Here is a 25,897-nt window from a genome sequence, read left to right as displayed (position 1 = left end):
AAAGCTTCTCAGACAAGCAAAAGCTGAGAGAATTCAGCACCACCAAACCAGCTGTCCAACAAATACTAAAGGATATTCTCTAGACAGAAAACACAGAAAGGGTGTATAAATTCGAACCCAAACCAATAAAGTAAATGGCAATGGGATCATACTTATCAATAATTACCTTAAACGTAAATGGGTTGAATGCCCCAACCAAAAGACAAAGACTGGCTGAATGGATACAAAAACAAGACCCCTACATATGTTGTCTACAAGAGACCCACCTCAAAACAGGACACATACAGACTGAAAGTGAAGGGCTGGAAAAAGATTTTCCATGCAAATAGAGACCAAAAGAAAGCAGGAGTAGCAATACTCATAGCAGATAAAATAGACTTTAAAACAAAGGCTGTGAAAAGAGACAAAGAAGGTCACTACATAATGATCAAAGGATCAATCCAAGAAGAAGATATAACAATTATAAATATATATGCACCCAACATAGGAGCACCGCAATATGTAAGACAAATGCTAACAAGTATGAAAGGAGAAATTAACAATAACACAATAATAGTGGGAGACTTTAATACCCCACTCACACCTATGGATAGGTCAACTAAACAGAAAATTAACAAGGAAACACAAACTTTAAACGATGCAATAGACCAATTAGAACTAATTGGTATCTATAGGACATTTCATCCCAAAACAATGAATTTCACCTTTTTCTCAAGCACACACGGAACCTTCTCCAGGATAGATCACATCCTGGGCCATGAATCTAGCCTTGGTAAATTCAAAAAAATTGAAATAATTCCAAGCATCTTTTCTGACCACAATGCAGTAAGATTAGATCTCAATTACAAGAGAAAAACTATTAAAAATTCCAACATATGGAGGCTGAACAACACGCTGCTGAATAACCAACAAATCACAGAAGAAATCAAAAAAGAAATCAAAATATGCATAGAAACGAATGAAAATGAAAACACAACAACCCAAAACCTGTGGGACACTGTAAAAACAGTCCTAAGGGGAAAGTTCATAGCAATACAGGCATACCTCAAGAAACAAGAAAAAAGTCAAATAAATAACCTAACTCTACACCTAAAGCAAATAGAAAAGGGAAAAATGAAGAACCCCAGGATTAGTAGAAGGAAAGAAATCTTAAAAATCAGGGCAGAAATAAATGCAAAAGAAACAAAAGAGACCATAGCAAAAATCAACAAAGCCAAAGCTGGTTCTTTGAAAGGATAAACAAAATTGACAAACCATTAGCCAGACTCATCAAGAAACAAAGGGAGAAAAATCAAATCAATAAAATTAGAAATGAAAATGGAGAGATCACAACAGACAACACAGAAATACAAAGGATCATGAGACTACTATCAGCAATTATATGCCAATAAATTGGACAACGTGGAAGAAATGGACAAATTCTTAGAAAAGTACAACTTTCCAAAACTGGACCAGGAAGAAATAGAAAATCTTAACAGACCCATCACAAGCACGGAAATTGAAACTATAATCAGAAATCTTCCAGCAAACAAAAGCCCAGGTCCAGACGGCTTCACAGATGAATTATACCAAAAATTTAGAGAAGAGCTAACACCCATCCTACTCAAACTCTTCCAGAAAATTGCAGAGGAAGGTAAACTTCCACACTCATTCTATGAGGCCACCATCACCCTAATACCAAAACCTGACAAAGATGCCACAAAAAAAGAAAACTACAGGCCAATATCACTGATGAACATAGATGCAAAAATCCTTAACAAAATTCTAGCAATCAGAATCCAACAGCACATTAAAAAGATCATACACCATGACCAAGTGGGCTTTATCCCAGGGATGCAAGGATTCTTCAATATCCGCAAATCAATCAATGTAATACACCACATTAACAAATTGAAAAATAAAAACCATATGATTATCTCAATAGATGCAGAGAAAGCCTTTGACAAAATTCAACATCCATTTATGATAAAATCTCTCCAGAAAGCAGGAATAGAAGGAACATACCTCAACATAATAAAAGCTATATATGACAAACCCACAGCAAACATTATCCTCAATGGTGAAAAATTGAAAGCATTTCCTCTGAAGTCAGAAACAAGACAAGGGTGCCCACTTTCACCATTACTATTCAACATAGTTTTGGAAGTTTTGGCCACAGCAATCAGAGCAGAAAAAGAAATAAAAGGAATCCAAATTGGAAAAGAAGAAGTAAAACTCTCACTGTTTGCAGATGACATGATCCTCTACATAGAAAACCCTAAAGACTCCACCAGAAAATTACTAGAAGTAATCAATGACTAGAGTAAAGTTGCAGGATATAAAATCAACACACAGAAATCCCTTGCATTCCTATACACTAATAATGAGAAAACAGAAAGAGAAATTAAGGAAACAATTCCATTCACCATTGAAATGAAAAGAATAAAATACTTAGGAATATATCTACCTAGAGAAACTAATGACCTATATATAGAAAACTATAAAACACTGATGAAAGAAATCAAAGAGGACACTAATAGATGGAGAAATATACCATGTTCATGGATTGGAAGAATCAATATAGTGAAAATGAGTATACTACCCAAAGCAATCTATAGATTCAATGCAATCCCTATCAAGCTACCAACAGTATTCTTCACAGAGCTAGAACAAATAATTTCACAATTTGTATGGAAGTACAAAAAAACCTTGAACAGCCAAAGCAATCTTGAGAAAGAAAAATGGAAGTGGAGGAATCAACCTGTCTGGCTTCAGGCTCTACTACAAAGCCACAGTCATCAAGACAGTATGGTATGGGCACAAAGACAGAAATACAGATCAATGGAACAAAATAGAAAGCCCAGAGATAAATCCACGCACATATGGACACCTTATCTTTGACAAAGGAGGTAAGAATATACAATGGATTAAAGACAATCTCTTTAACAAGTGGTGCTGGGAAAACTGGTCAACCACTTGTAAAAGAATGAAACTAGAACACTTTCTAACACCATACACAAAAATAAACTCAAAATGGATTAAAGATCTCAACATAAGACCAGAAACTATAAAACTCCTAGAGAAGAACATAGGCAAAACACTCTCTGACATACATCACAGCAGGATCCTCTATGATCCACCTCCCAGAATATTGGAAATAAAAGCAAAAATAAACAAATGGGACCTAATTAAACTTAAAAGCTTCTGCACAACAAAGGAAACTATAAGCAAGGTGAAAAGACAGCCTTCAGAATGGGAGAAAATAATAGCAAATGAAGCAACTGACAAACAACTAATCTCAAAATTATACAAGCAACACCTACAGCTCAATTCCAGAAAAATAAATGACCCAAACAAAAAATGGGCCAAAGAACTAAATAGACATTTCTCCAAAGAAGACATACAGATGGCTAACAAACACATAAAAAGATGCTCAACATCACTCATTATCAGAGAAATGCAAATCAAAACCACTATGAAGTACCACTTCACGCCAGAGTGGCTGCGATCCCAAAGTCTACAAGCAATAAATGCTGGAGAGGGTGTGGAGAAAAAGGAACCCTCTTACACTGTTGGTGGGAATGCAAACTAGTACAGCCACTATGGAGACCAGTGTGGAGATTCCTTAAAAAACTGGAAATAGAACTGCCTTATGATCCAGCAATCCCACTACTGGGCATACACACTGAGGAAACCAGAAGGGAAAGAGACACGTGTACCCCAATGTTCATCGCAGCACTGTTTATAATAGCCAGGACATGGAAGCAACCTAGATGTCCATCAGCAGATGAATGGATAATAAAGCAGTGGTACATATACACAATGGAGTATTACTTAGCCATTAAAAAGAATACATTTGAATCAGTTCTAATGAGGTGGATGAAATTGGAGCCTATTATACAGAGTGAAGTAAGCCAGAAAGAAAAACACCAATACAGTATACTAACGCATATATATGGAATTTAGAAAGATGGTAACAATAACCCTGTATACGAGACAGCAAAAGAGACACTGATGTATAGAACAGTCTTTTGGACTCTGCGGGAGAGGGAGAGGGTGGGATGATTTGGGAGAATGGCATTGAAACATGTATAATATCATATATGAAACGAGTCGCCAGTCCAGGTTTGATGCACGATACTGGATGCTTGGGGCTAGTGCACTGGGACGACCCAGAGGGATGGTATGGGGAGGGAGGAGGGAGGAGGGTTCTAGATGGGGAACACGTGTATACTGTGGTGGATTCATGTTGATATATGGCAAAACCAATACAATATTGTAAAGTTAAAAAATAAAATAAAATACATTTTAAAAAATTAAAAAAAAGAAAAATAATGAATATATGATGGGCATCAACTTTCTATAGCAGTTAAATGCAACTTAATACATTTAAAAGATGGATGAAACAATTTATTTTAAATCATCTGTACTCACAGTATGCTGGGAATTACAACATTCAGAAGTCAGTCATTAAACTTGTGATGAAAACATTCTAATTTCAATTAAAAATATGCAACAGTGTAAACAGTTACTCAAAATTATTTTAGAAAATATGAGCCAAAAAAAAAAAAAAAAGAGAGAGTTGGGGGAGTTTATTGGACGTAATATTACTATACAGTGTCATTTATGCTATAGTCTTCTCAAAAATAGTTGGAAAATATAATTATTAAAAGGGTACCATTTATAACTTCAGCTAAAAATATAAAATGTTTATAAATTTTTAAAAAGATATATAAGACTCAAGATCCTTGAGTAAAAAATCATAAAACATTATTAAAAGATATTGTAGAAGATCTAAATAAATGGACAGATACACAATATCTACAGATAAAAAAGATAGTACCATAAAGTTGTTAATTTACTTCAAATTAACCTATAGATATAATAAAATTCCAATCAAGATACTGATAGAATTATTCACGAAACTTGAGAAGCTTATTCAAAATTATTAAAGAACAGAAATGAATCAAAGAAGTTTTAGAGAAAGAGTTTGAGGGTACTTGTCCTATTGGATATCAAGAGGTTACAGTAAAAGGCAAGCTATACTTGAGTAAGAGGTGTGCGACATGCACAAAGTGACAAAGATTAATAGAAAGATATACAGAAAACCCCCCTTTAAATTAATAAGAACAGATTCTTCTTAAACCTCAGGAGAAAAATGAAAGAAAAAAAAAAGCCCAAACCTTAAGGAAGTACTTTACTGAAAAGGATATTTAAATGCAAATAACCAATAAATACATGAAAAAGTGGTCAGACTCATCAATAATGAAAGTACTGCAGGTTTAAATATCAATCAGACCCTGCTTCACTTAAACGGACAGAAATTTTTTAAATCTGATAAAAGCAAGTATTGACCAGGAAATAAAGCCACTGAGACTCTTAACTGACTGATCAGAGTGTAAATTGGTGAAACCATATTGGAGAGCAATTTGGTGGTTTATCAGAAAATTGAAAGTATATGAAACCCTAAATTTAGTTGTTTCACTACTGATTGTGTACAATAGTTATTAAGCACAGCTGCCAAAATTGTTAATTATAAGAATGTTCACTGTGACACTGTTAGAATAGTGAATATCCATCAAAAGAAGCCTGGGTAAGTAAACTGTGGCATGGTCATGTGATGGAACACTCTATTGCACTGAAAACAAATGAATTGGGACTATACATACTGACATAGATAAACCCCAAGGACATAATATTGAGCCTTATTACATCATTTATATAAAGTTTAAAACCATGAACTACAATGCTATAAGTCATTTTTGATCCATGCATATGTAGCAAAGAAATAAAAACACATATGGATAAATACCACAACAGGATATTTGTTACCTTAAGAGAGGAAAGGGAGGAGTATTGAAGGGGAAGAGAGAAACATGCAGGTGACAACACTTTTGTTTAATTTCTTAAACTGGGTGATTTTTGTGTACTTAACATTTTTTATTGTTAAAAAAAATGGAAGAGAACTGGAAGGTGGGTAGATCGACTAGGTATGACTAAGCATCAAAGGAAAGGTGGTGTTGAGAGTGTGAGAAGAGGCTAAGTGAACAGGGAGACAGTCTGACCTGAGGAATCTGGAAGGAGAGCCTAGTATTATTAGGTAAGGGTATTTCAGAAGAGGAAGCTGTGCAGGTGCAGGAGGGCCGAAAGGAGCTACTCCACATTCAAGGTCAGGTGGAGCGACCTCATCCAAGGTAAGGAGCAGCGGCTGCGCTTTGCTGTATCTCTTTAGATACCCCACGTCCAAGGTAAGAGAAACCCAAGTAAGATGGTAGGTGTTGCGAGAGGGCATCGGAGGGCAGACACACAGAAACTATAATCACAGGAAACTAGCCAGTCTGATCACATGGACCACAGCCTTGTCTAACTCAGTGAAACTAAGCCATGCTGTGTGGGGCCACCCAAGACAGGTGGGTCTTGGTGGAGAGGTCTGACAAAATGTGGTCCACTGGAGAAGGGAATGGCAAACCACTTCAGTATTCTTGCCTTGAGAACCCTATGAACAGTATGAAAAGGCAAAATGATAGGATACTGAAAGAGGAACTCCCCAGGTCGGTAGGTACCCAATATGCTACAGGAGATCAGTGGAGAAAATAACTCCAGAAAGAATGAAGGGATGGAACCAAAGCAAAAACAATACCCAGCTGTGGATGTGACTGGTGATAGAAGCAAGGTCTGATGCTGTAAAGAGCAATATTGCAGAGGAACCTGGTATGTCAGGTCCATGAATCAAGGCAAATTGGAAGTGGTCAAACAAGAGATGGCAAGAGTGAACGTTGACATTCTAGGAATCAGTGAACTAAAATGGACTGGAATGGGTGAATTTAACTCAGATGACCATTATATCTACTACTGTGGGCAGGAATCCCTTAGAAGAAATGGAGTAGCCATCATGGTCAACAAAAGAGTCTGAAATGCTGTACTTGGATGCAATCTCAAAAACGACAGAATGATCTCTGTTTGTTTCCAAGGCAAACCATTCAATATCACCGTGATCCAAACTTATGCCCCAACCAGTAACACTGAAGAAGCCGATGTTGAATGGTTCTATGAAGACCTACAAGACCTTTTAGAACTAATATCCAAAAAAGATGTCCTTTTCATTATAGGGGACTGGAATGAAAAAGTAGGAAGTCAAGAAACACCTGGGGTAACAGGCAAATTTGGCCTTGGAGTATGGAATGAAGCAGGGCAAAGGCTAATAGAGTTTTGCCAAGAGAACACACTGGTCATAGCAAACACCCTCTTCCAACAACACAAGAGAAGACTCTACACATGGACATCACCAGATGGTCAACACCAAAATCAGACTGATTATATTCTTTGCAACCAAAAATGGAGAAGCTCTATACAGTTAGCAAAAACAAGACCGGGAGCTGACTGTGGCTCAGATCATGCACTCCTTATTGCCAAATTCAGACTTAAATTGAAGAAAGTAGGGGAAACCACTAGACCATTCATGTATGACCTAAATCAAATCCCTTATGATTATACAGTGGAAGTGAGAAATAGATTTAAGGGACTAGATCTGATAGACAGAGTTGCTGATGAACTATGGACGGAGGTTCATGACATTGTACAGGAGACAGGGATCAAGACCATCCCCATGGAAAAGAAATGCAAAAAAGCAAAATGGCTGTCTGGGGAGGCCTTACAAATAGCTGTGAAAAGAAGAGAAGTGAAAAGCAAAGGAGAAAAGGAAATATATTCCCATTTGAATGCAGAGTTCCAAAGAATAGCAAGGAGACATAAGAAAGCCTTCCTCAGTGATCAATGCAAAGAAATAGAGGAAAACAACAGAATGGGAAAGACTAGAGATCTCTTCAAGAAAATTAGAGATACCAAGGGAATATTTCATGCAAAGATGGGCTCGATAAGGGACAGAAATCGTGTGGATCTAACAGAAGCAGAAGATATTAAGAAGAGGTGGCAAGAATACACAGAAGAACTGTACAAAAAAGATCTTCATGACCCAGATAATCATGATGGTGTGATTACTGACCTAGAGCCAGACATCTTGGAATGTGAAGTCAAGTGGGCCTTAGAAAGCATCACTACAAACAAAGCTAGAGGAGGTGATGGAATTCCAGTTGAGCTATTTCAAATCCTGAAAGATGATGCTGTGAAACTGCTGCACTCAATATGCCAGCAAATTTGGAAAACTCAGCAGTGGCCACAGGACTGGAAAAAGTCAGTTTTCATTCCAATCCCAAAGAAGGCAATGCCAAAGAATGCTCAAACTACCACGCAATTGCACTCATCTCACACGCTAGTAAAGTAATGCTCAAAATTCTCCAAGCCAGGCTTCAGCAATATGTGAACCGTGAACTTCCAGATGTTCAAGCTTGTTTTAGGAAACGCAGAGGAACCGGAGATCAAATTGCCAACATCCACTGGATCATGGAAAAAGCAAGAGAGTTCCAGAAAAACATCTATTTCTGCTTTATTGACTATGCCAAAGCCTTTGGCTGTGTGGATCACAATAAACTGTGGAAAATTATGAAAGAGATGGGAATACCAGACCACCTGACCTGCTTTTGAGAAACCTATATGCAGGTCAGGAAGCAACAGTGAGAACTGGACATGGAACAACAGACTGGTTCCAAATAGGAAAAGGAGTACATCAAGGCTGTATATTGTCACCCTGCTTATTTAACTTCTATGCAGAGTACATCATGAGAAACACTGGACTGGAAGAAGCACAAGCTGGAATCAAGATTGCCACGAGAAATGTCAATAACCTCAGATATGCAGATGACACCACCCTTATGGCAGAAAGTGATGAGGAACTAAAAAGCCTCTTGATGAAAGTGAAAGAGGAGAGTGAAAAAATTGGCTTAAAGCTCAACATTCAGAAAACGAAGATCATGGCATCCGGTCCCATCACTTCCTGGGAAATAGATGGGGAATCAGTGGAAACAGTATCAGACTTTATTTTTCTGGGCTCCAAAATCACTGCAGATGGTGACTGCAGCCATGAAATTAAAAGACGCTTACTCCTTGGAAGGAAAGTTATGACCAACCTAGACAGCATATTGAAAAGCAGAGACATTACTTTGCCAACAAAGGTCTGCCTAGTCAAGGCTATGGTTTTTCCAGTGGTCATGTATGGATGTGAGAGTTGGACTGTGAAGAAAGCTGAGCACCGAAGAATTGATGCTTTTGAACTGTGGTGTTGGAGAAGACTCTTGAGAGTCCCTTGGACTGCAAGGAGATCCAACCAGTCCATTCTAAAGGATACCAGTTCTGGGTGTTCATTGGAAGGACTGATGCTAAAGCTGAAACTCCAATACTTTGGCCACCTCATGTGAAGAGTTGACTGACTGGAAAAGACTATGATGCTGGGAGGGATTGGGGGCAGGAGGAGAAGGGGACGACAGAGGATGAGATGGCTGGATGGCATCACCGTTCGATGCACATCAGTTTGGGTGAACTCCGGGAGTTGGTGATGGCCAGGGAGGCCTCTCATGCTGCGATTCTTGGGGTCGCAAAGAGTCGGACACAACTGAGCAACTGAACTGAACTGATTCCAGAAAGGACTTGAAATGAAAAGATAAAACTTAAAGGCATGTTTGGGAACTTAGAATTCTGAATAAGTCATTTTCTCAAAGCAAGCCTAAAGATAAAATATTTTCCAGCTCTGTTTTGGAGTAACTGATGCATGGACTGCAGATCAGAATCTAGTGATTTTGATTCTTTTGTGAGTGACTTTGGGGGAAGGACTAAAGGCTTGCTTGCTAAACGTCTAGATTATACAAAGCTGGGGATGGTAACTAATGTACTGGACAGAATCATGTTTGTTTGTTTTTTTTCTTTAATTTGGCCACATTACTCACCATGTTGGATCCTAGTTCCCTGAGTAGGGATCAAACCTGGACCCTTGACAGTGAAAGTAGAGTCCTAACCACTGGACAACCAGGAAATTCCCAGAATCATAGTTTTTTCAAAGGTATAGCTATTCTAAAATGAGATAAGAATATTATTTCAATGGTTTAAAATGTGACATAATATACTTAACATTTTTTCAAGTTATCTAATTTCAAGTCTTGATTCAACCTGAGGTTCTTGGCATATCACAGGATAAATGTGGCCAACTGCACCATGCTACTATTGAAAAGAAGCTTTAGAAACAAAATATCTGACTAGTATGAGCAACTATTTCAAACAATTGGTTCAAGTAGTAGGCAATGATAAATTACAATAATAAATATAAAAGATTCCAGGAGAGGGTACTCAGAATGCTGAGAATGTAGACAATCTTTGGGAGCTACAATGAGGCAGTCTCCAAGAATCTGGAAGAGGTTGCCCTGTGAGGATTAGACAAACAACCCTGAAGGCTAACCCAAGGCACAACCTGTACATGGGTGACTTTACAGTTGAGTTACATACAATCTCAGGGAGGTAGGGCTAAAATATGGGTTAAAATACAGGAGGAAAAAGCCTAGTCAGTAACAGAGACAGACTGAGTAAACAGACTTAGCGAGAACAGCATGGAACACACAAGAATTCTGATGGACGTGAGTTATACTTTTCATTATAAATCACTAAGTCAGCATTCTATTTTATATTTCTGACAGCATGATTTAAATAGCATTTCTCATGTACTGACAAAATTGTGTTTTCAGACCAGAGACTGGTGTAACTTTTCTCTGCTACAGAGCCTTCCTTTGTCAGGGGAAAATATAAGGACAGTAAGGATAGTCAACTGGGAAGATAGAAGCCAGAGGTGAGACTTGATACCTACCTGCATATGTTTAAAGTTCTTCTTGTAGCAACAGAAGTTTAATTCTCTTGATTGTTAAGGGCAGACACCAGACTAAAGGATAATGGACAGAAAATATTTATAAAGAGAGAGATTTTATTAGACTAAAAGGAAGAACACACTAACAATTTCACCTTCCAACAGTAGAACAAGCTATCTCGTTGTTAGGATTCTTTGATGATAAACAGCAGAAAAAACCTGGATAACTGAAGCAAAATAAATAAAATAGTTAAAATATAAGAGGTGGCTGACAGATCTCAAGGGGAATTTGTAGTACTTAGCCTTAGAAAGGCAATGACTGAGGCAGCTATAGTCACAGAAGGGTAGAAAGTGAGGACTGTCTCTTTGGAATACCATCATCATAATAACTCACCCTTTGCTAATTTCTTTCCTAGAATCACTGGGAAAGAAAATCTGATTGGCATATCTTGGGTCAGGTGTTCCTCACTCCTGCTTTCCCCATTCCCTGGCAGAGGGCAAGGTAGAGAACCTTGATCCAAGACCCCATCAAGGAAGGGTTCATGCAATGGAAAGGGACAATTTACTAAAGGAAAATGGAGGAGCAGGAAAAAAAAGTCAGAAACATAGCATGTTCTCATCATTGCATAGAAGGAGAGGCCATCTGGTTGTCAAGAATCCTAAAGAAGGGATTTCTGTGCTGGAAGGAAGTTGGAAAAGTCAGTTTAGAAGGTCCCTTTCAGTTTTATGTTTATAAAGAGGAACTGATGCGAAGAACTGATTCATTTGAAAAGACCCTATTGCTGGGAAAGAATGAAGGTGGGAGAAGAAGGGGACAACAGAGGATGAGATGGTTGGATGGCATCACTGATTCAATGGACATGAGTTTGAGTAAACTCTGGGAGTTGATGATGGACAGAGAGGCCTGGCGTGCTGCAGTCCATGCAGTCGCCAAAGAGTTGGACACAACTGAGCGACTGAACTGAACTGAGAGGTGGAACTGATTACTGAGATGCAAGGTCATTAGTAAAGGTCTAAGAAGGAATATTTAGTGGGTCTTGGTTATAAGGGAAGGATGGGATGCAGCTACAAGAAGAAACCACAGAGTAGGTACTGTGGTTCAAGGCTCTAATTGCTGGTATTAGTCACTGAATATCACAGTCACTGAGACATCATGGAAAGGGCATGAACAATGGAAAGACATGTAACAAAATCTGGCTTGGGAAATTTAAGCTGGTAATTGTTAGTAGATTGAACTAGAGAAAGGCAAGGCCAAAGGCAGGGAAAGGAGAGAGTGAGAGAAAGAAGTTAAGAATGACTCCACGTTTCAAACCTGGAGATCTCGTAAAAAGGTAGTATAAATGGAAGAAAGGTGATAACTTCTAATTTAGATATATTGAATTTGATGTGATGGATATCAATTAGTATGAGCTTGAAGTTTAGCAAGAGATCCGAAGGCTGAAACATAGATCTGGGATTCCCCCATATAGAGATCGCACTTGAGGATGTATGAATAGATGACTTTCTATAAGAACGGACTATAATGCAAAAGGGTAATTGAGTCTTTTTGGAAAGAAGCAATCACTAAGAACTAGACACACTAGAAATTGTTTCAGGAACAATGGAACTTGACCTGGCTTTTAAAGGAATGGAGGAGGGAAGGAATGCTAACAGTGACATATTTGTAAGTAGAATCGATGAGCAACTTAAAAACTGGATTGATCAACATGATCCCTGCATTTAAAAACTGGATTGATCTGCATGATCAAAACTCTCTTTAAAAAATTGATTCTTTTCTTCCTGCCACTTATCTACTCTTTGCCACAATTGTGTGTGTGTCTGTGTGTGCTCAGTTTGTGTCTGACTCTTTGCAACTGCATGGACTATAGCCCACGAGACTTCTCTGTCCATGGGATTTTTCAGGCAATAATACTGGACTGGGTTGCCATTTCCTACTCTAGGAGATCCAATTCAGGATCAAACCTGTGTCTCCTGCATTAGCAGGTGGATTCTTTACCAACGGTGCCACTTGGTACAGACAGAGAATGGAAGAAACAGGGTGTGACAGAAGTTAGTAAATGAGGATCGCAGGAGAACTGCTAGCTCTCCAGACCTACTGGTCTGGTTGGGATGCTGAGTGGAGGGCTTAAAGGATGAACAATGCTCCTGAAGACAAAGGAGGTACTAGCCTTAATGGTTAAAAGTGGGGACACATAATAGAACTCACCAGTCCTAAAATTCTGAATTTGTCATCTGTGAGACAAAGCAACTCATGAAGAAACAAAAGAAATCGCTGACACTAGTGACCTCTAGTGGAAATAGGCTTCAGGGAAATACAGATACAGATAGGTATGTGTATACACATGCATATACATATTTTCTATTAGATGAAATCAGTAGTATAGTCAGCCAATTTATTTCCAGAGGAATGTGACGGAAGGGGTTGCTGAAAATAGCATGCACATCCTACTCAGAAAGTGGAAATGTACCAGAGAAATGCTTTGTTATTTTTTTTGAGTCAGACTAAGTTGATTAATTTTCTGGACACATAATTGCTGTCAAAGATGTTACCTGAAAAAAGAAGACTGTTTAGGCAATGACTTCACTGGTCCCTGGGGGGACTTGGCATGTTAATGGCAGCCAAAAAGAGAACACGCTGACAGATTTGAGGAGGAAGCTGCACTGGTTGCTGTTATGCCTTTTAAAACATCTTTTCATTATGACATGGAAGAAAGCTGTTATCTCTGAAATATGTACATATTTGCTATTCAGTATTTTATGGCTCAAGTCCAGTCTCTTTCCTTTGCCTGGCACATGTTTGTGCCAAGTGTTGGGAAAAGCTGTTAAGCTGAGAGGATGGGAGGGGACACTAGGTGGTCTTGGCCTTTGAAATGGGACCAATCTCTAAGCACAACCAAGAAGGTCAACATCAAGCCACCTTGGGCACTCTGCATCCAGTCTCTTTGAAACATGCTTTCAGGATACATAATCCTGACATTGACGAGAAGTGAAAGAATGGGAGGGTTGATGGAGATTTTAAATTTGTCTGATCATGACTGGGGTCTAATAATGGGTGAGTTGAATTAAATGGGGGGAGTATAGAAAAAAGAGCAAGGAGAAGGTTTAAAAAAAATGGAGGTTATATGAAAGTAAACAGAATCAGCATTATTAAGCCCTGGGCAACTGTCACTTCTGGCAGTAGAGTGATGGTTATCCTTGTCTCCTGTTGCCTACATGGCAGGAGGTGTCATCTTGCCTTCTTTCATTATTCAGCTCCCACCCAACACCCTGCATTGTTTACTGATGCTCTTGTGCAGCTTTGTGGGTCTGCTTTTCCTCAGATTTGCTCCCTCTCATCTCTGTGTCATCTCAAGGATACAGAAACAACCTTTAGACAATCCTTTTTTTTTTTTTTTCCTTTGAAAATTCCACTCTGGCCTGCAATTTCCAGAGTTCTGGTCTCCATGGATGGACAAAAGGTAGTCTGACTGCCCCCTCCCCCTCAAGTCAAAGACTTCCCTGGTGTTATTTCTTAGATGCCAACTAAACCACAGGGCAGAGTTAAGAGAGACCAACCTGAGTGGTCCTTCCTCTTTCCTCTGCAAAGATCTTTTCCCCCAGAATATATACAATCATTTAGCTCCAGAATAGATTGTTTCAGGGATCTAGTCTATAAGCTAGTTGACTTACTGAAGATGAGCTAATGATTTTGATTTGCTCCAAAGCTTCTGTCAGGCTGTCTTCAATCTCAGAGTCCTCTAAGGAGAAGAGGTCTCCAGCTCGCGAAAGGTCTTTTTGTCCCAAGACCAGTCTGAAGAGTTGATGCATGCTGAGAGGTTTGATGATCAGTGGACTGCCTGCAGGCCCAGGGCCATGCATCTCAGTCAGCAGAGGTTAGTGAGACCAAAACATGTGGCAGGCCATAGATTTCATATACCTCTAAAGGTCATTCTTCTCCAGACTTTGAGGGTTTTTTTTTTGACAGTCTCTGCAAGAGAAACAAATGACACAAGACAGCCATTAGTTGAATGTCATGAGCTCAGAATGTGAACTTGGTGCCCAGAAGAGAGAGAGGAAAAGAAAAAAACATTTGGAAATGTGCATGGAACAACAGATTTTGGCTTGATGACCTTCAAAAGAACTCTTTTCTTATTTTGTCTCAAAAAGCCATGTCAAAGATGATTCTATTTTTCCAGAATTTAATTTGATCCTTTAAGAGCAGCTTTTTAAGAACCTACTTTTCTCCTTTCTATATCCTTTTCCTTCTCTTCCTGCCACAAGGAAACAAGTGGACCAGCAACAAATATGCCCAATACTTGCCAGATTTCCTCAAATAGATTCTGCTGGAAACCAAACAGAAAAGGGCAATGAAAGGAAAAGAGAACACAGGAAACACCTTTTAGACCCAATACCTGTTTCCTGGATGTGGAAACTGATGCCTAACTTAACTTTATTGGCTGGGCTTCAGTGCTATATTGATAACAGAAACTTCCTGAACCTCAACCCAGAAGGTGATCTCAATCCTCAGTTCTTATGTACTCTCTAAACGAATGGCAGTGAAATAAAGAATTCTGCCTGGGAGTGTGACACGAGATAAATCTCTACAGAACATGAGCATGAACTTGAACACAGAGCTTGAAGGTGAGAATATTGCAATGAAGGCTGAAAAGGAAGGGTCTGGGGATCTGGCAACCCTCCCTCTGTCCCCACAGTTGAAATAATAAAGTCCCACTGTAGTCTCTACTCAGTTAACAGCCCACAGAGATTAAGGTAATGGTACCAAATAAATAACTGATTATTCTCATCAGCTTCCTTCTGGGCTTCATAAAACCACAGATCATTTGCACTAGCGGAGACCTGAGCAACCATTTCAGAGCCAGGGAAGTTTAAGACTTCTTCAAGACCCCTGGTAGCTGTGGCAGTACTGTTCTGATCTCAGGTCAGTGGGCTCTCCTGCACTTTACATGAGAATGGAGCCACCTCATACATACAGGTAACTTAAAAATGCCACCACGTGTTCAGAGAGTGAGAGCTGAGAGTGATTTATGTAACATAAGCAGCAGGCAGTTCTGCCCAGCATTTCAGGCTGAATGTGGTCCCCAGAACAAGCGTGAAAAGGAGTGTCTGCTGCTCCCTTGGGTGTCTCAGACCTTCCCCTGAGCTATCACTGAGACAGCATTTCTTGGTGCTGAATGCAGTTTTCAAGTTTAAAGATACATACCTTCCATATCTCTAAATGCAAGCCAAATCCTTCATCGGGCACTTAACAAAGAAACTATCAGTAGTATTCCAAATGGTGCAACTCATAGGCCACTGAAGAGATTTCAAGGATAGTATTGTGTACATGCAAATTTTGCACTATCTACCAGCTTCAGAAAAATTTAGGAAGTATTGTTGTTGTTTAGCTGCTAAGTTGTATCTGACTCTTTTGCAACCCCATGGACTGTAACCCACCAGGCTTCGCTGTCCATGGGATTTCCCAGGCAAGAATACTGGAATGGGTTGCTCTTCCCTTCTCCATAGAAAGTATAGAGTGTCACTTTTCTAAAATGAGGCCCAATATTTAGATATATTTGTCTATATGCCAGGCCCTCGATACTTTGTAAACACTAATTCATTTAATCCTCATAACAATGCTATGAGGATATGTCATTCCTATTTTATAGATGAGGTATGTATGCATGTATATAAAAGTCGCTCAGTCGTGTCTGACTCTTTGTGACCCCATGGACTATACAGTCCATGGAATTCTCCAGACCAGAATACTGGGGTGGGTAGCCTTTCCCTTCTCTAAGGAATCTTCCCAACCCAGGGATCAAACCCAGGTCTCCAGCATTGTAGGCAGATTCTTTACCAGCTGAGCCACAAAGGAAGCCCATAGATGAGGAACTCAAGGCATTAAATAACTTGTCCAAGATACAGAGCTAGGAGACTGGAGAGTTGGGATTTGGACCCAGACTCCAGAGCTAGGCTTCCAGTTTATAACCACCCTGGACTGATGATGACACGTAAGGCTCCATGTGAGGCAACTCTTAGGAATAGAGAGCATTGTTAACATTTAAGGATAAAGATATGGGTAGAGTCATAAAGCAAGAAAATGAATTCCTCTTCCCTCCTACACTGACCCTGCATCCTTGTCCATATATACCCTGGGATTTAGGGCAATCAAAGAGCAGAAATGTGACAAGGAAGAGGGGCTTCGAGGATGAGAAAAGAACAAGAGCAGTGGGAAGATTTCAGGGGCTGGTGTGAGCAGAGAATGAGGCTCCTACAAAGTATTTTGTGCTGGGCTGTGCTAAGTCGCTTTGGTCATGTCTCATTCTTTGCGACTGTATGGACCGTAGCCCACCACGCTCTTCTGTTCACAGGATTCTCCAGGCAAGGGTACTGGAGCGGGTTGCGATGCTCTCCTCCAGGGGTTCTTCCTGACCCGGATCAAACCAGTGTCTCTCACATCACCTACATTGGTGGGTGGGTTCTTTACCTCTAACACCACCTGGGAAGCCCACAAAGTCCTTTGCACCCTGGTAAATGTGAAAGGGTGAATTGCAGTATCTACAAGAAAAATTAAGGTGATGTTTTCCTGGATTTGCCCCTGCTCTCCCTATCCCCCAGCCTCAGACATGTGCAATGACAGTGTCTCCGTGAAATAATATTCAGGAAAGTAAGATACTGGATGGAAATTACTTCATCTTGACCAGTCAGCTCGTTGGTCAATATCAGGCACTTCCAGCAGCAGATTCAGCTGCCCCAGACATAGCAGAGCTGAAGCTCTGAGAAGAAGCAGAAATACGTGCTGGAGAACCACAGGGTTCATCTGGGTTCCTTCTTTTTTTTTCACACCTGCAGTGACACCTGGTGTGGAGCCCCACACTCATGCTTCCAATTGTGTGTCTGCCATGTCCAACATCATTGTTCAACACACAGCTGTACATGAAGACATTCACACATCCAGGGGTGAGGGAGTGAGAGAGGAGACTTGTACCAAACATTCTACATTATAAGGATGACCGAGAAAAAAGTCCCCTAAGACTACAAAGGAAGTTTGGGGAAGTATAAGGGAGAGCGATATCTCCTAGGGGAAAATAATAAGGACATGGCTATGTGCAGGAAATGGTGTTCAGCCAAAACTTTTAGGAGAGGTGTCCTTCAATGCATGTGTGCCCAGTGCACACTGGGTCACCTACTTGTGTGGGGACCCAGACTGAAGTTCTAGCTCAGCTACTCAGTAGTTGTTGGGCCTTGGCTTCATGCTCTACCTTTCCCAAGCCTCAGTTTTCTCATCTGCAAAATGGGTCCAAGGCACACCGAATCTATCTTATCTTTTTAAAGATCAAAACAGACAACACACAAAAAAGCACCTTGTAAAATAATGACACCACCAGCTGGTGTTCAGCGGGTGTTTACCATGAGTCAGGCACTACTCTAAGAACTTCCCAAATAATGAGTCACTGAATTCTCAGGACAATTCCATGTGACGAGAAACTGATGTTCAGAGATGAAAACAAGCAGTCCAGGGGGATCTGCTGAGTAAGTTGCAGAGCCAGGATTGAAAGCAATTGATCTCCCAGGACAAAGCCCTCTCAGGACTGAGTACAGGTGCATACATGACTGTATATGATAATTACTGAGCTGCCTCCCTTCCCATCCATCCTCATCTAAAGAGTGGCCTGCATCCAGTCTTCCCTTTCCTGGACAAGAATCAACAAGGCATGTTATTTATCTTTCAGCAGCTCTGGTCAGTGTTTTGTTCAGGTGTGTAGCTTTTCTAACTGCTCTCTTTGCAACACCCCAGAGGGTTAGAGCCAAATCAAAATTTACCTCATCTTCTGGGAAACTTCCTACTCTTCTGAATGTCATAGTCCTGTGACCTCTCTGTATGTGGATGTATGCACCTGCCGTACACACACAGAAGCATGTGTATATACACACACTAGGACACTTCCTCTGTACCAAGTTCTTTGCTGGACACTTTCTTCTCAGATCTCCCATCAACCTTGCAGCTAGATACTATTACCAAAGAGGAAACAGGACTGGTGAGGTTAAATATCATGCCCCAGGTGACAGAGCCAAGATTCACATCCAAGTAGGTCAGGCTCCAAATCTGGTACTTTCTGTATTACAAAAACTGGCTTACAAAATTCCTTTTTATCCCCGGCTTTGGCTCTCCTAAAATCTTTCCCTAATCTTTAATAAGAGACCCTAATCTGAAACCCGAGTTCTCATTATTCGGTCTACATTTCTTAAGCGGGTGTTGGCTGACAAATGGGGTTTCTGTATGGAGAAATAGAACCCCGCAAAGAGAAATGTTTCTGCACCATGGGGGACACATTTCCGGGGATCCCAGCTGTCCCCCGCAACGCGCTTTACCTGCGTGCTACTCCTCAAAGGGGCCCTTGAGGGTACTCAGCGATCTATTTTGAGGCTGGGTGGGCATCGGAGTCCGAGGGCACCGCAAGTGGAATCCACTTAGCTCAGTGAACCTGAAGTTGTTCATTGTGGCGCCGGGCGGAAGAATTCTAGGAATGCAGCCCGATATGCCACCGGCAGCTCCGGAGTGGTCAGGTGACAGGCTGCGCCTCACCCAGTGGAGAGTTACCTCTGAGTCAAAGGCTCTGTTTCCTGGGGTGAAACAGCCCGCTCCGGTAAAGCCGAGTTGTTTTTAACAGCGAAAACAAAACTGCCTCTGTTCATGGAAATCTATACTTTGCCTGAGAAGAATGGAGGGAAAGAAAAGCTATGCAGAGAACATGGCTTCAGTAAGAACTCAAACAGGTGAATGGTGTGCCCACTGGGGGCCCTTTCTCAACCTCCGGAAGTGGGTAGAATTGGCAGTTTAATTAACACTTCCCTGCCCCTTGAGATGTCCCACACAGAGTTTGAAAAGCTGAGTGTTTGTCCAGGATGAGCCACAGCTCTTAAAGAAGTCATCTCTTGTTCTGGCTCTAGATTAACTTTGTTGAAACTTTCAGAATGCAGGAAGTTGCTAATAAACAGAACAGACTTACTCAACAAAGATGTATACTATACCCTCACTCCCTTTTCTCCCATTTTATTTGCTGGAAGGTTCTTGGACCAGACATATAAGACTGGTATTAATACTTTAAACACTACGGCAATACTCCAGTTCAGTTCAGTTCAGTCACTCAGTAGTGTCAGACTCTGCGACCCCATGGACTGCAGCACGCCAGGCTTCCCTGTCCATCACCGACTCCTGCAGCTTGCTGAAACTCATGTCCATCCAGTCATTGATCCCATCCAAACATCTCATCCTCTGTCGTCCCCTTCTCCTGCTTTCTATCTTTCCCAGCATCCGGGTCTTTTCCAATGAGTCAGTTCTTCCAATCAGGTGGCCAAATTATTGGAGCTTCAGCTTCAGCATCAGTCCTTCCAACAAATATTCAGGATTGATTTCCTTTAGGATTGACTGGTTTGATCTTGCAGTCCAAGGGACTCTCAAGAGTCTTCTCCAACAACACAATTCAAAAGCATCAATTCTTTGGTGCTTTCTTTATAGTCCAACTCTCAGAACATGCTTATCCTGTTTCATCTATTGATACTCCAGAAGAGAAAAAGGTACTGAAACCCTTTCTTACTGTTTCAAAAGTTAATGATTCATTTAAAAAACATATGTTTCAAGCTATATTATTCTCTCCCCCTAGCTTCCTATAGTAGGTCTGTTCATCCCATCAAGTCATCTATCTGTTGGCAAAGTACACAAAAAGTTGTGACCTGCATGACCACCAAGATGTGGACACTGTGGGTGTCTCCCCAGGAGAACTACCCACAAAGGTGTGCACTCAGGGTGGCCACACACCTGCCACTGAACCAGATCCTATGCTTCAGGAGGATGGCCTCAAAAATCTTCCTAAACACTTGGTGATCAATCATATTTTTATACCATCCATACCTGGAGGACTGTCCCCTTGAAGAGTGTATAAAAATAGAGAACCCAAACATCCATGAATAGATGTATTTTCTCATTGATGGCTTTCTGGCTTATAGATACTGATGAAGTATCTCTATTCTATTCTCTTTTAATGGAATAGATTATATTTCTTTAATCTTCCCTCTTCTTTATCCTCTATTCATTATTCATGGTACTTATCACTAGTTTTTATTCAATTTTCTTTTAGTTTTAAATGAGCTTAGGGTACAGAGTTGGACACAGTGTGAGAATGCAGTAAGAAGAGCAGAGAGGAGTGGCGGGGGAAACCTGAACACACCTGGATTCAGCTATGCCATTACCTGCAGTATAAACCTGGTCACACTACTCAACCTCCCTGAGCCTCAGGTTCCTTATTTACACCTGAGAATGGTGATGTGGGTTGTTGAGAGTTTAAAGAGATTATATAAAGCATTTAACACAGACCTGGCATATAGCAACCATACAAATAGTGACAGCAATCATATCTTTAATAATATAATAATTTTTGTAGGTCATTCTCCTGTTAATGCATCCCCATGTCATACCTTTTAAATACTAACAATGACTCTGCTGCTACCTAAGATTAAATTCACAGCATTAGAGATGCCTAGATCTTTTCCATTTGTGTTTTATTTATATCCTAGTTGTAGTCTCTCATAGTCTTAAATCGGGGTAGTTCATGCACTGTCTTACAAATGTCCTTGTTGATTTCTTCAGAAACAATTTCTCTCTGGAGAAACAGCCTTACTGTGACCCTACCCCCAACACGGCCAAACAGTGAGAGTGAATTTTTTCACAGGGTGTAAAGGGACTGAAATACAATGTATCTCAGACATTTTTTTGGCCAGGTAATCCAAATACCTGCACTTTCTACGTAAGCACAGTGCTCACTTCCATGTTTATTAGGGAGGAGGGAGTGTATTATTCCCTCCAGGGCACTATAGGGAAAAGTTCTTTATGACTTTTCAAGGTGACCTACACCAAATGGGCACTAATAAGACATTGCTGGTTTACTCTATTATGCATGTGTGTGTGTGTGTGTGTGCGTGCATGCACACGTGTGCATGCAGGCACACTCAGTTGCTCAGTTGTGGACACTCTTTCTGAGTCCATGGAGTGGTATCCCAATAGTTGGGCTATTAAGTGTTCTGGTTCAAGTGTGATTTCATTTAGCAGAATCTACTAATGACACACCCGAACCAGAAGACAATGGCCTGACTATTGGAATGCCACTTTGGGAGGATTTCAATAAACATAACTATCTCAGGAAGCCCGTTTATTCTGAAAAAATTAGCTTCTAGCTTCCAACTCCAGGTTAGGATGTTCTCCGGTTTTGTCACCTCAGAAAATGCTATAATAGCAATATTTACTTACATTATGCTTCGGGGATCAAAAAATTATCATTTTATTTACTTGTGTTTAAAATACCCACTGACTAACTTAGACCCATTTGGGTTCTAGAAACTTTCAATAAAGTTCTCAGATTTGCCCTTGAAAGAAAGGATTAAAGATTCTTTTCAAGGAGCATCTTTTTCACACAGTGTGAAAGCGTTACAGGCGTTCCCATGGGAATGGGCCGCATACATTTCAGCCCTTCCCACAAGATGTCTATTGTTCCCTGGACGTCTCTGGGCTCCCAATGCTGCGACATGTTGCTATACTTCACTCCTACTGAAAGCCTCTGCGGCTGGGTTATTCTACATGATGCTAAAGGACTCAGCCCTTGGTGTTTTTGCTAGAACTCATACAGTCTAAGTGTGTAGCAGGCTTGTTATCATACGCATACACAAACAACAGGTTTGATGCCCTGTTTAGGCAAGAGCTCAAAAAAATTTACTTAATTTTGAACATGTATTGCAACTTATGAGAACACACATATTAATAGATAGGAAACATTTCTCTTCATCAGGAGTGAGGGAAAGATCTAATGAACTTTCTAGACCAAGAATTTGTAATCTGTCATAATGGTTTCATGGGGTATCAATTTTCATTTATAAATTCTGACTTCGTAAGACATATGTGCTCTGGAATTGATACAAATCTCACCAAAAATTTTTAATTCCCATTTTCTGGGTTTGTTTTACAAGAAAACATACCCAGAGTTGCAAATTACAAGGAAAATTCAATGTTAAATGTATCTCTATTTACATTTAAATGTCATACATTAAACAACTGCATGACCAATTCAAATAATGCCCTAAGTATGTTTTTTTCTAGTTTTTAAATTGAAAACATACATAAATATCATGGAATTCAGCTGTTGAGTACTACAGCAATTTAAGTATGTATTTGAAAAAGAAAAAAGTGGCCAGATTTAGTTATGATTTGTAAGGTGCCTGAATTATCAAGGGAAAAAAATTACAGCAACAGCAAACAATAATGGTGAGTGTCCAAACTAGTGACTGTAATGATACTACTGACTTTTCTTTGCAAAGCATAGGCAGGATCAGTTTCTTTGCTGGTTGCAAAATGTTTCTTGAGGTAAATAAAAATATGAAATAGAAATAAGCCCAAACTCTGATGGAGTAAAACAAAATGCACCTTCTGTGAGTCTAGAAGCACAGTTTTCTGCTCTAGAGGCCTAGAGACACGTTTTAATAATCCACAGAGAGGTGGCTTTTTTTTCCCCATAATAACTAAAAAGTATGCATACATGGCTAGACACACAACTCCCAAATGCGCTTTATCTGCATAATCAGCCAGCCCCTGAAAGTTTCTCTGCCCTAATCCCGCAGCCCACCCTTTGCCTCACTGCAGCTTCTGACATTTACTTTAATTAGCTTTTGTTTTTGCTGAACAAAAGGACAGGAAAAAAGACAGCCATACCTCTTAGCACAGGAAATTCTGGCCATCATAGGAAATAGAGGGCAAAATGCTTGATCCCAAGAGCAATTCTCGGGGAAGCCACAGCCATGCTCAGAAGCAGCCAGTCGCCCCTGCCCGGCTCTGTATGTCGGTAGCAGCGGCGCTTGCCTGCTCTGCTTGTCAAGCCCAAGGTACACTTGATTCCCTCCCCTGGACTCACCATGCTGAATTGAGCAAATGAGTAACTTCTCCTCCCTCTCTCAGACTTCTGCTTACTGCTAACAACTGGCACAAAGTTTCACTTATTTCTACAGTAGATTTACAGAAGCCTCTCTGAGCAGATTCGTAGTTTGAAAGAACTAGAAGATTTGCCCAACAACCAGTAATTTAGGTTCAGTTAATGAATAACTCACTTTAAGGAATCAAGGAAGTTTTAGGTCAATATCAGATGTGGGGCCTTTTATCAGGCAGGCATCAGTGAAAAGGTTTGGGGAGGGATGGAGGAAGGAATGTAGCAGAATAAGATAGTATTTAAGCCAAATATGATAAAAGAAAAATACCATAAGAGAAGGAAAATAACTAGCCTGAGTGAATACCATAAGAGAAGGAAAATAACTAGCCTGAGTGAACACACAATCTGGCTGTGCTATTAATATTGCTAGTGAAATCCTGAACAACTGAATGAAGGATCCAGCAGCACTAGGGGTTTTTCCAAGCCAGCACTGCAGAAATTAATTGATGGTACCCAGTGGATTGTCATATCTAGAGGCACTTCTCTCCCCTTGTGTGCATAGCATGGGCTTTCCACCTTTATTGATCTGAGGTTTTGCCTACACACAAAGCAATAGAATATTTCTGAGTCTCTTCTAACTAGAGCTTTCAGTTAAATGAAGTATGTGAGTGTGGTGGAGTAGTGTGGTGGGAAGAATGAGATGTAAGGTGTACAATTGGAAATATCAATATTTTCATGTCACTGGCAATCACAGTATCATGTAAATAAATTGCCAGCTCAGTTAAAAGTCATTCTCATAGGGTGAAGAGGACTTTCTCTTGTGTTGATTGCCCAACATCCACTTATCCTACTTCTGGTAAAAATTGTATGCATATTTCCCCTGGAAATGATGTCCTTTGGATAGAGTTGGCTTATATAAATAGGTTGTATCTTAGCCAATCAGAAAAATTGCATTCCCCTGACCATAGTGATTAATTTAGTGGAGGTATGGATCCCTTCCAGCCCAGTGAGAGTCAGGATAAGGATGAATGTTTGGCTCTGGGGGACAGAGCCTTTACTGCTGTACTTGATGATGAGATACAAGGTCTGGTTGGTCCTGCCATCTTGTTACTGGGAAACTGAATCTTAGTGACTTTGTTCAAGCCACTTAAACCAGCTGCTTCTGATATTGGCAAGATCCATCCTTTACTGTAAGCCAATTCCTTTACAGTGCAAGTGATTTTAGGTTGGGTTTTCTGCCATTTGCCTCTGAAAAAGTTTTACCGGACAGAATCACCTGAAACCAGATTTGTGGATGACTCTTCTGGGCTCTCACAGGGCGTGTGTGTGAAGCCGCTTCAGTCGTGTCCGATTCTTTGAGACCCCATGGACTGTAGCCCGCCAGGCTGCTCTGTCCGTGGGATTCTCCAGGCAAGAATACTGGAGGGGGTTGCCCTGTCCTCCTCCAGAGGATCTTCCAGACCCAGGGATCAAACCTGTATCTCTTATGTCTCCTTCACTGGCAGGCAGGTTCTTCAACACTAGTACCTCCTAGGAAGCCCTCTCACAGGGCGGCTCCTTGCAAAGGAAGTGGTCTAGGAGACCCATCAGGAACCACCTCTAACAAACAACCCCTTTAATGACAACCACAGGACAACAGGCAGAGACGGGAAAGGCCTACAAGGAATGTAGTCATTCAGTGTACTTGAAACTGTGACATTCCACATTAATTCTTTTAAAGCAGTTATATGTTCACTCCCTTAAATATTTCCACTTTAACCACCTAGGCTTGTTTGGTGGTTCCTAGTCATGTACTGTTTGACCTCAATAAACCTAATCATGGAATCCATCCATCCATGCAGTTTTCATAAATTCCTTTGGATAATTAGTTTCACAGAGTATTGCTCTGTATTTCGCTCCTCTCTCTATTCTTGCCCAACTTCCATCCCCTCCCTCCTTCAGTTCAATTCAGTTCAGTCGCTCAGTCATGTCTGACTCTTTGCAACCCCATGAATCACAGTGCACCAGGCCTCTCTGTCCATCACTAACTCCTGGAGTTTACTCAAACTCATGTCCATTGAGTCGGTGATGCATCCAGCCATCTCATCCTCTGTCGTCCCCTTCTCCTCCTGCCCCCAACCCCTCCCAGCATCAGGGTCTTTTCCAATAAGTCAACCCTTCACATGAGGTGGCCAAAGCATTGGAGTTTCAGCTTCAGCATCAGTCCTTCCAATGAACACCCAGGACTGATCTC

General features: G+C 40.5%; 1 protein-coding gene across 3 annotated transcripts in view; it reads right to left on the bottom strand.

The window, feature by feature from the left end:
* VEPH1 (ventricular zone expressed PH domain containing 1) overlaps positions 1–23,804 on the bottom strand; it is a 277,465-nt gene extending 253,661 nt beyond the window's left edge. The window contains exons 1-2 of one of the 3 annotated variants that reach the window (XM_027542753.1): positions 23,653–23,804; positions 14,390–14,687 (exon numbers count right to left, since the gene is read on the bottom strand). In XM_027542753.1, coding sequence (XP_027398554.1) covers positions 14,390–14,578 — 189 coding nt within the window. In that variant the 5' untranslated portion in view covers positions 14,579–14,687; positions 23,653–23,804. The other 2 variants (XM_027542745.1, XM_027542737.1) reach the window with 2 other exon arrangements.
* Between the last annotated feature and the right edge of the window lie 2,093 nt (positions 23,805–25,897).

Source organism: Bos indicus x Bos taurus, chromosome 1 (genome assembly GCF_003369695.1).
Source record: "Bos indicus x Bos taurus breed Angus x Brahman F1 hybrid chromosome 1, Bos_hybrid_MaternalHap_v2.0, whole genome shotgun sequence".
Lineage (NCBI taxonomy): Eukaryota > Metazoa > Chordata > Mammalia > Artiodactyla > Bovidae > Bos > Bos indicus x Bos taurus.
Note: the sequence above shows the minus strand (reverse complement) of the source record. Positions and strands in the feature narration are given on the sequence as shown.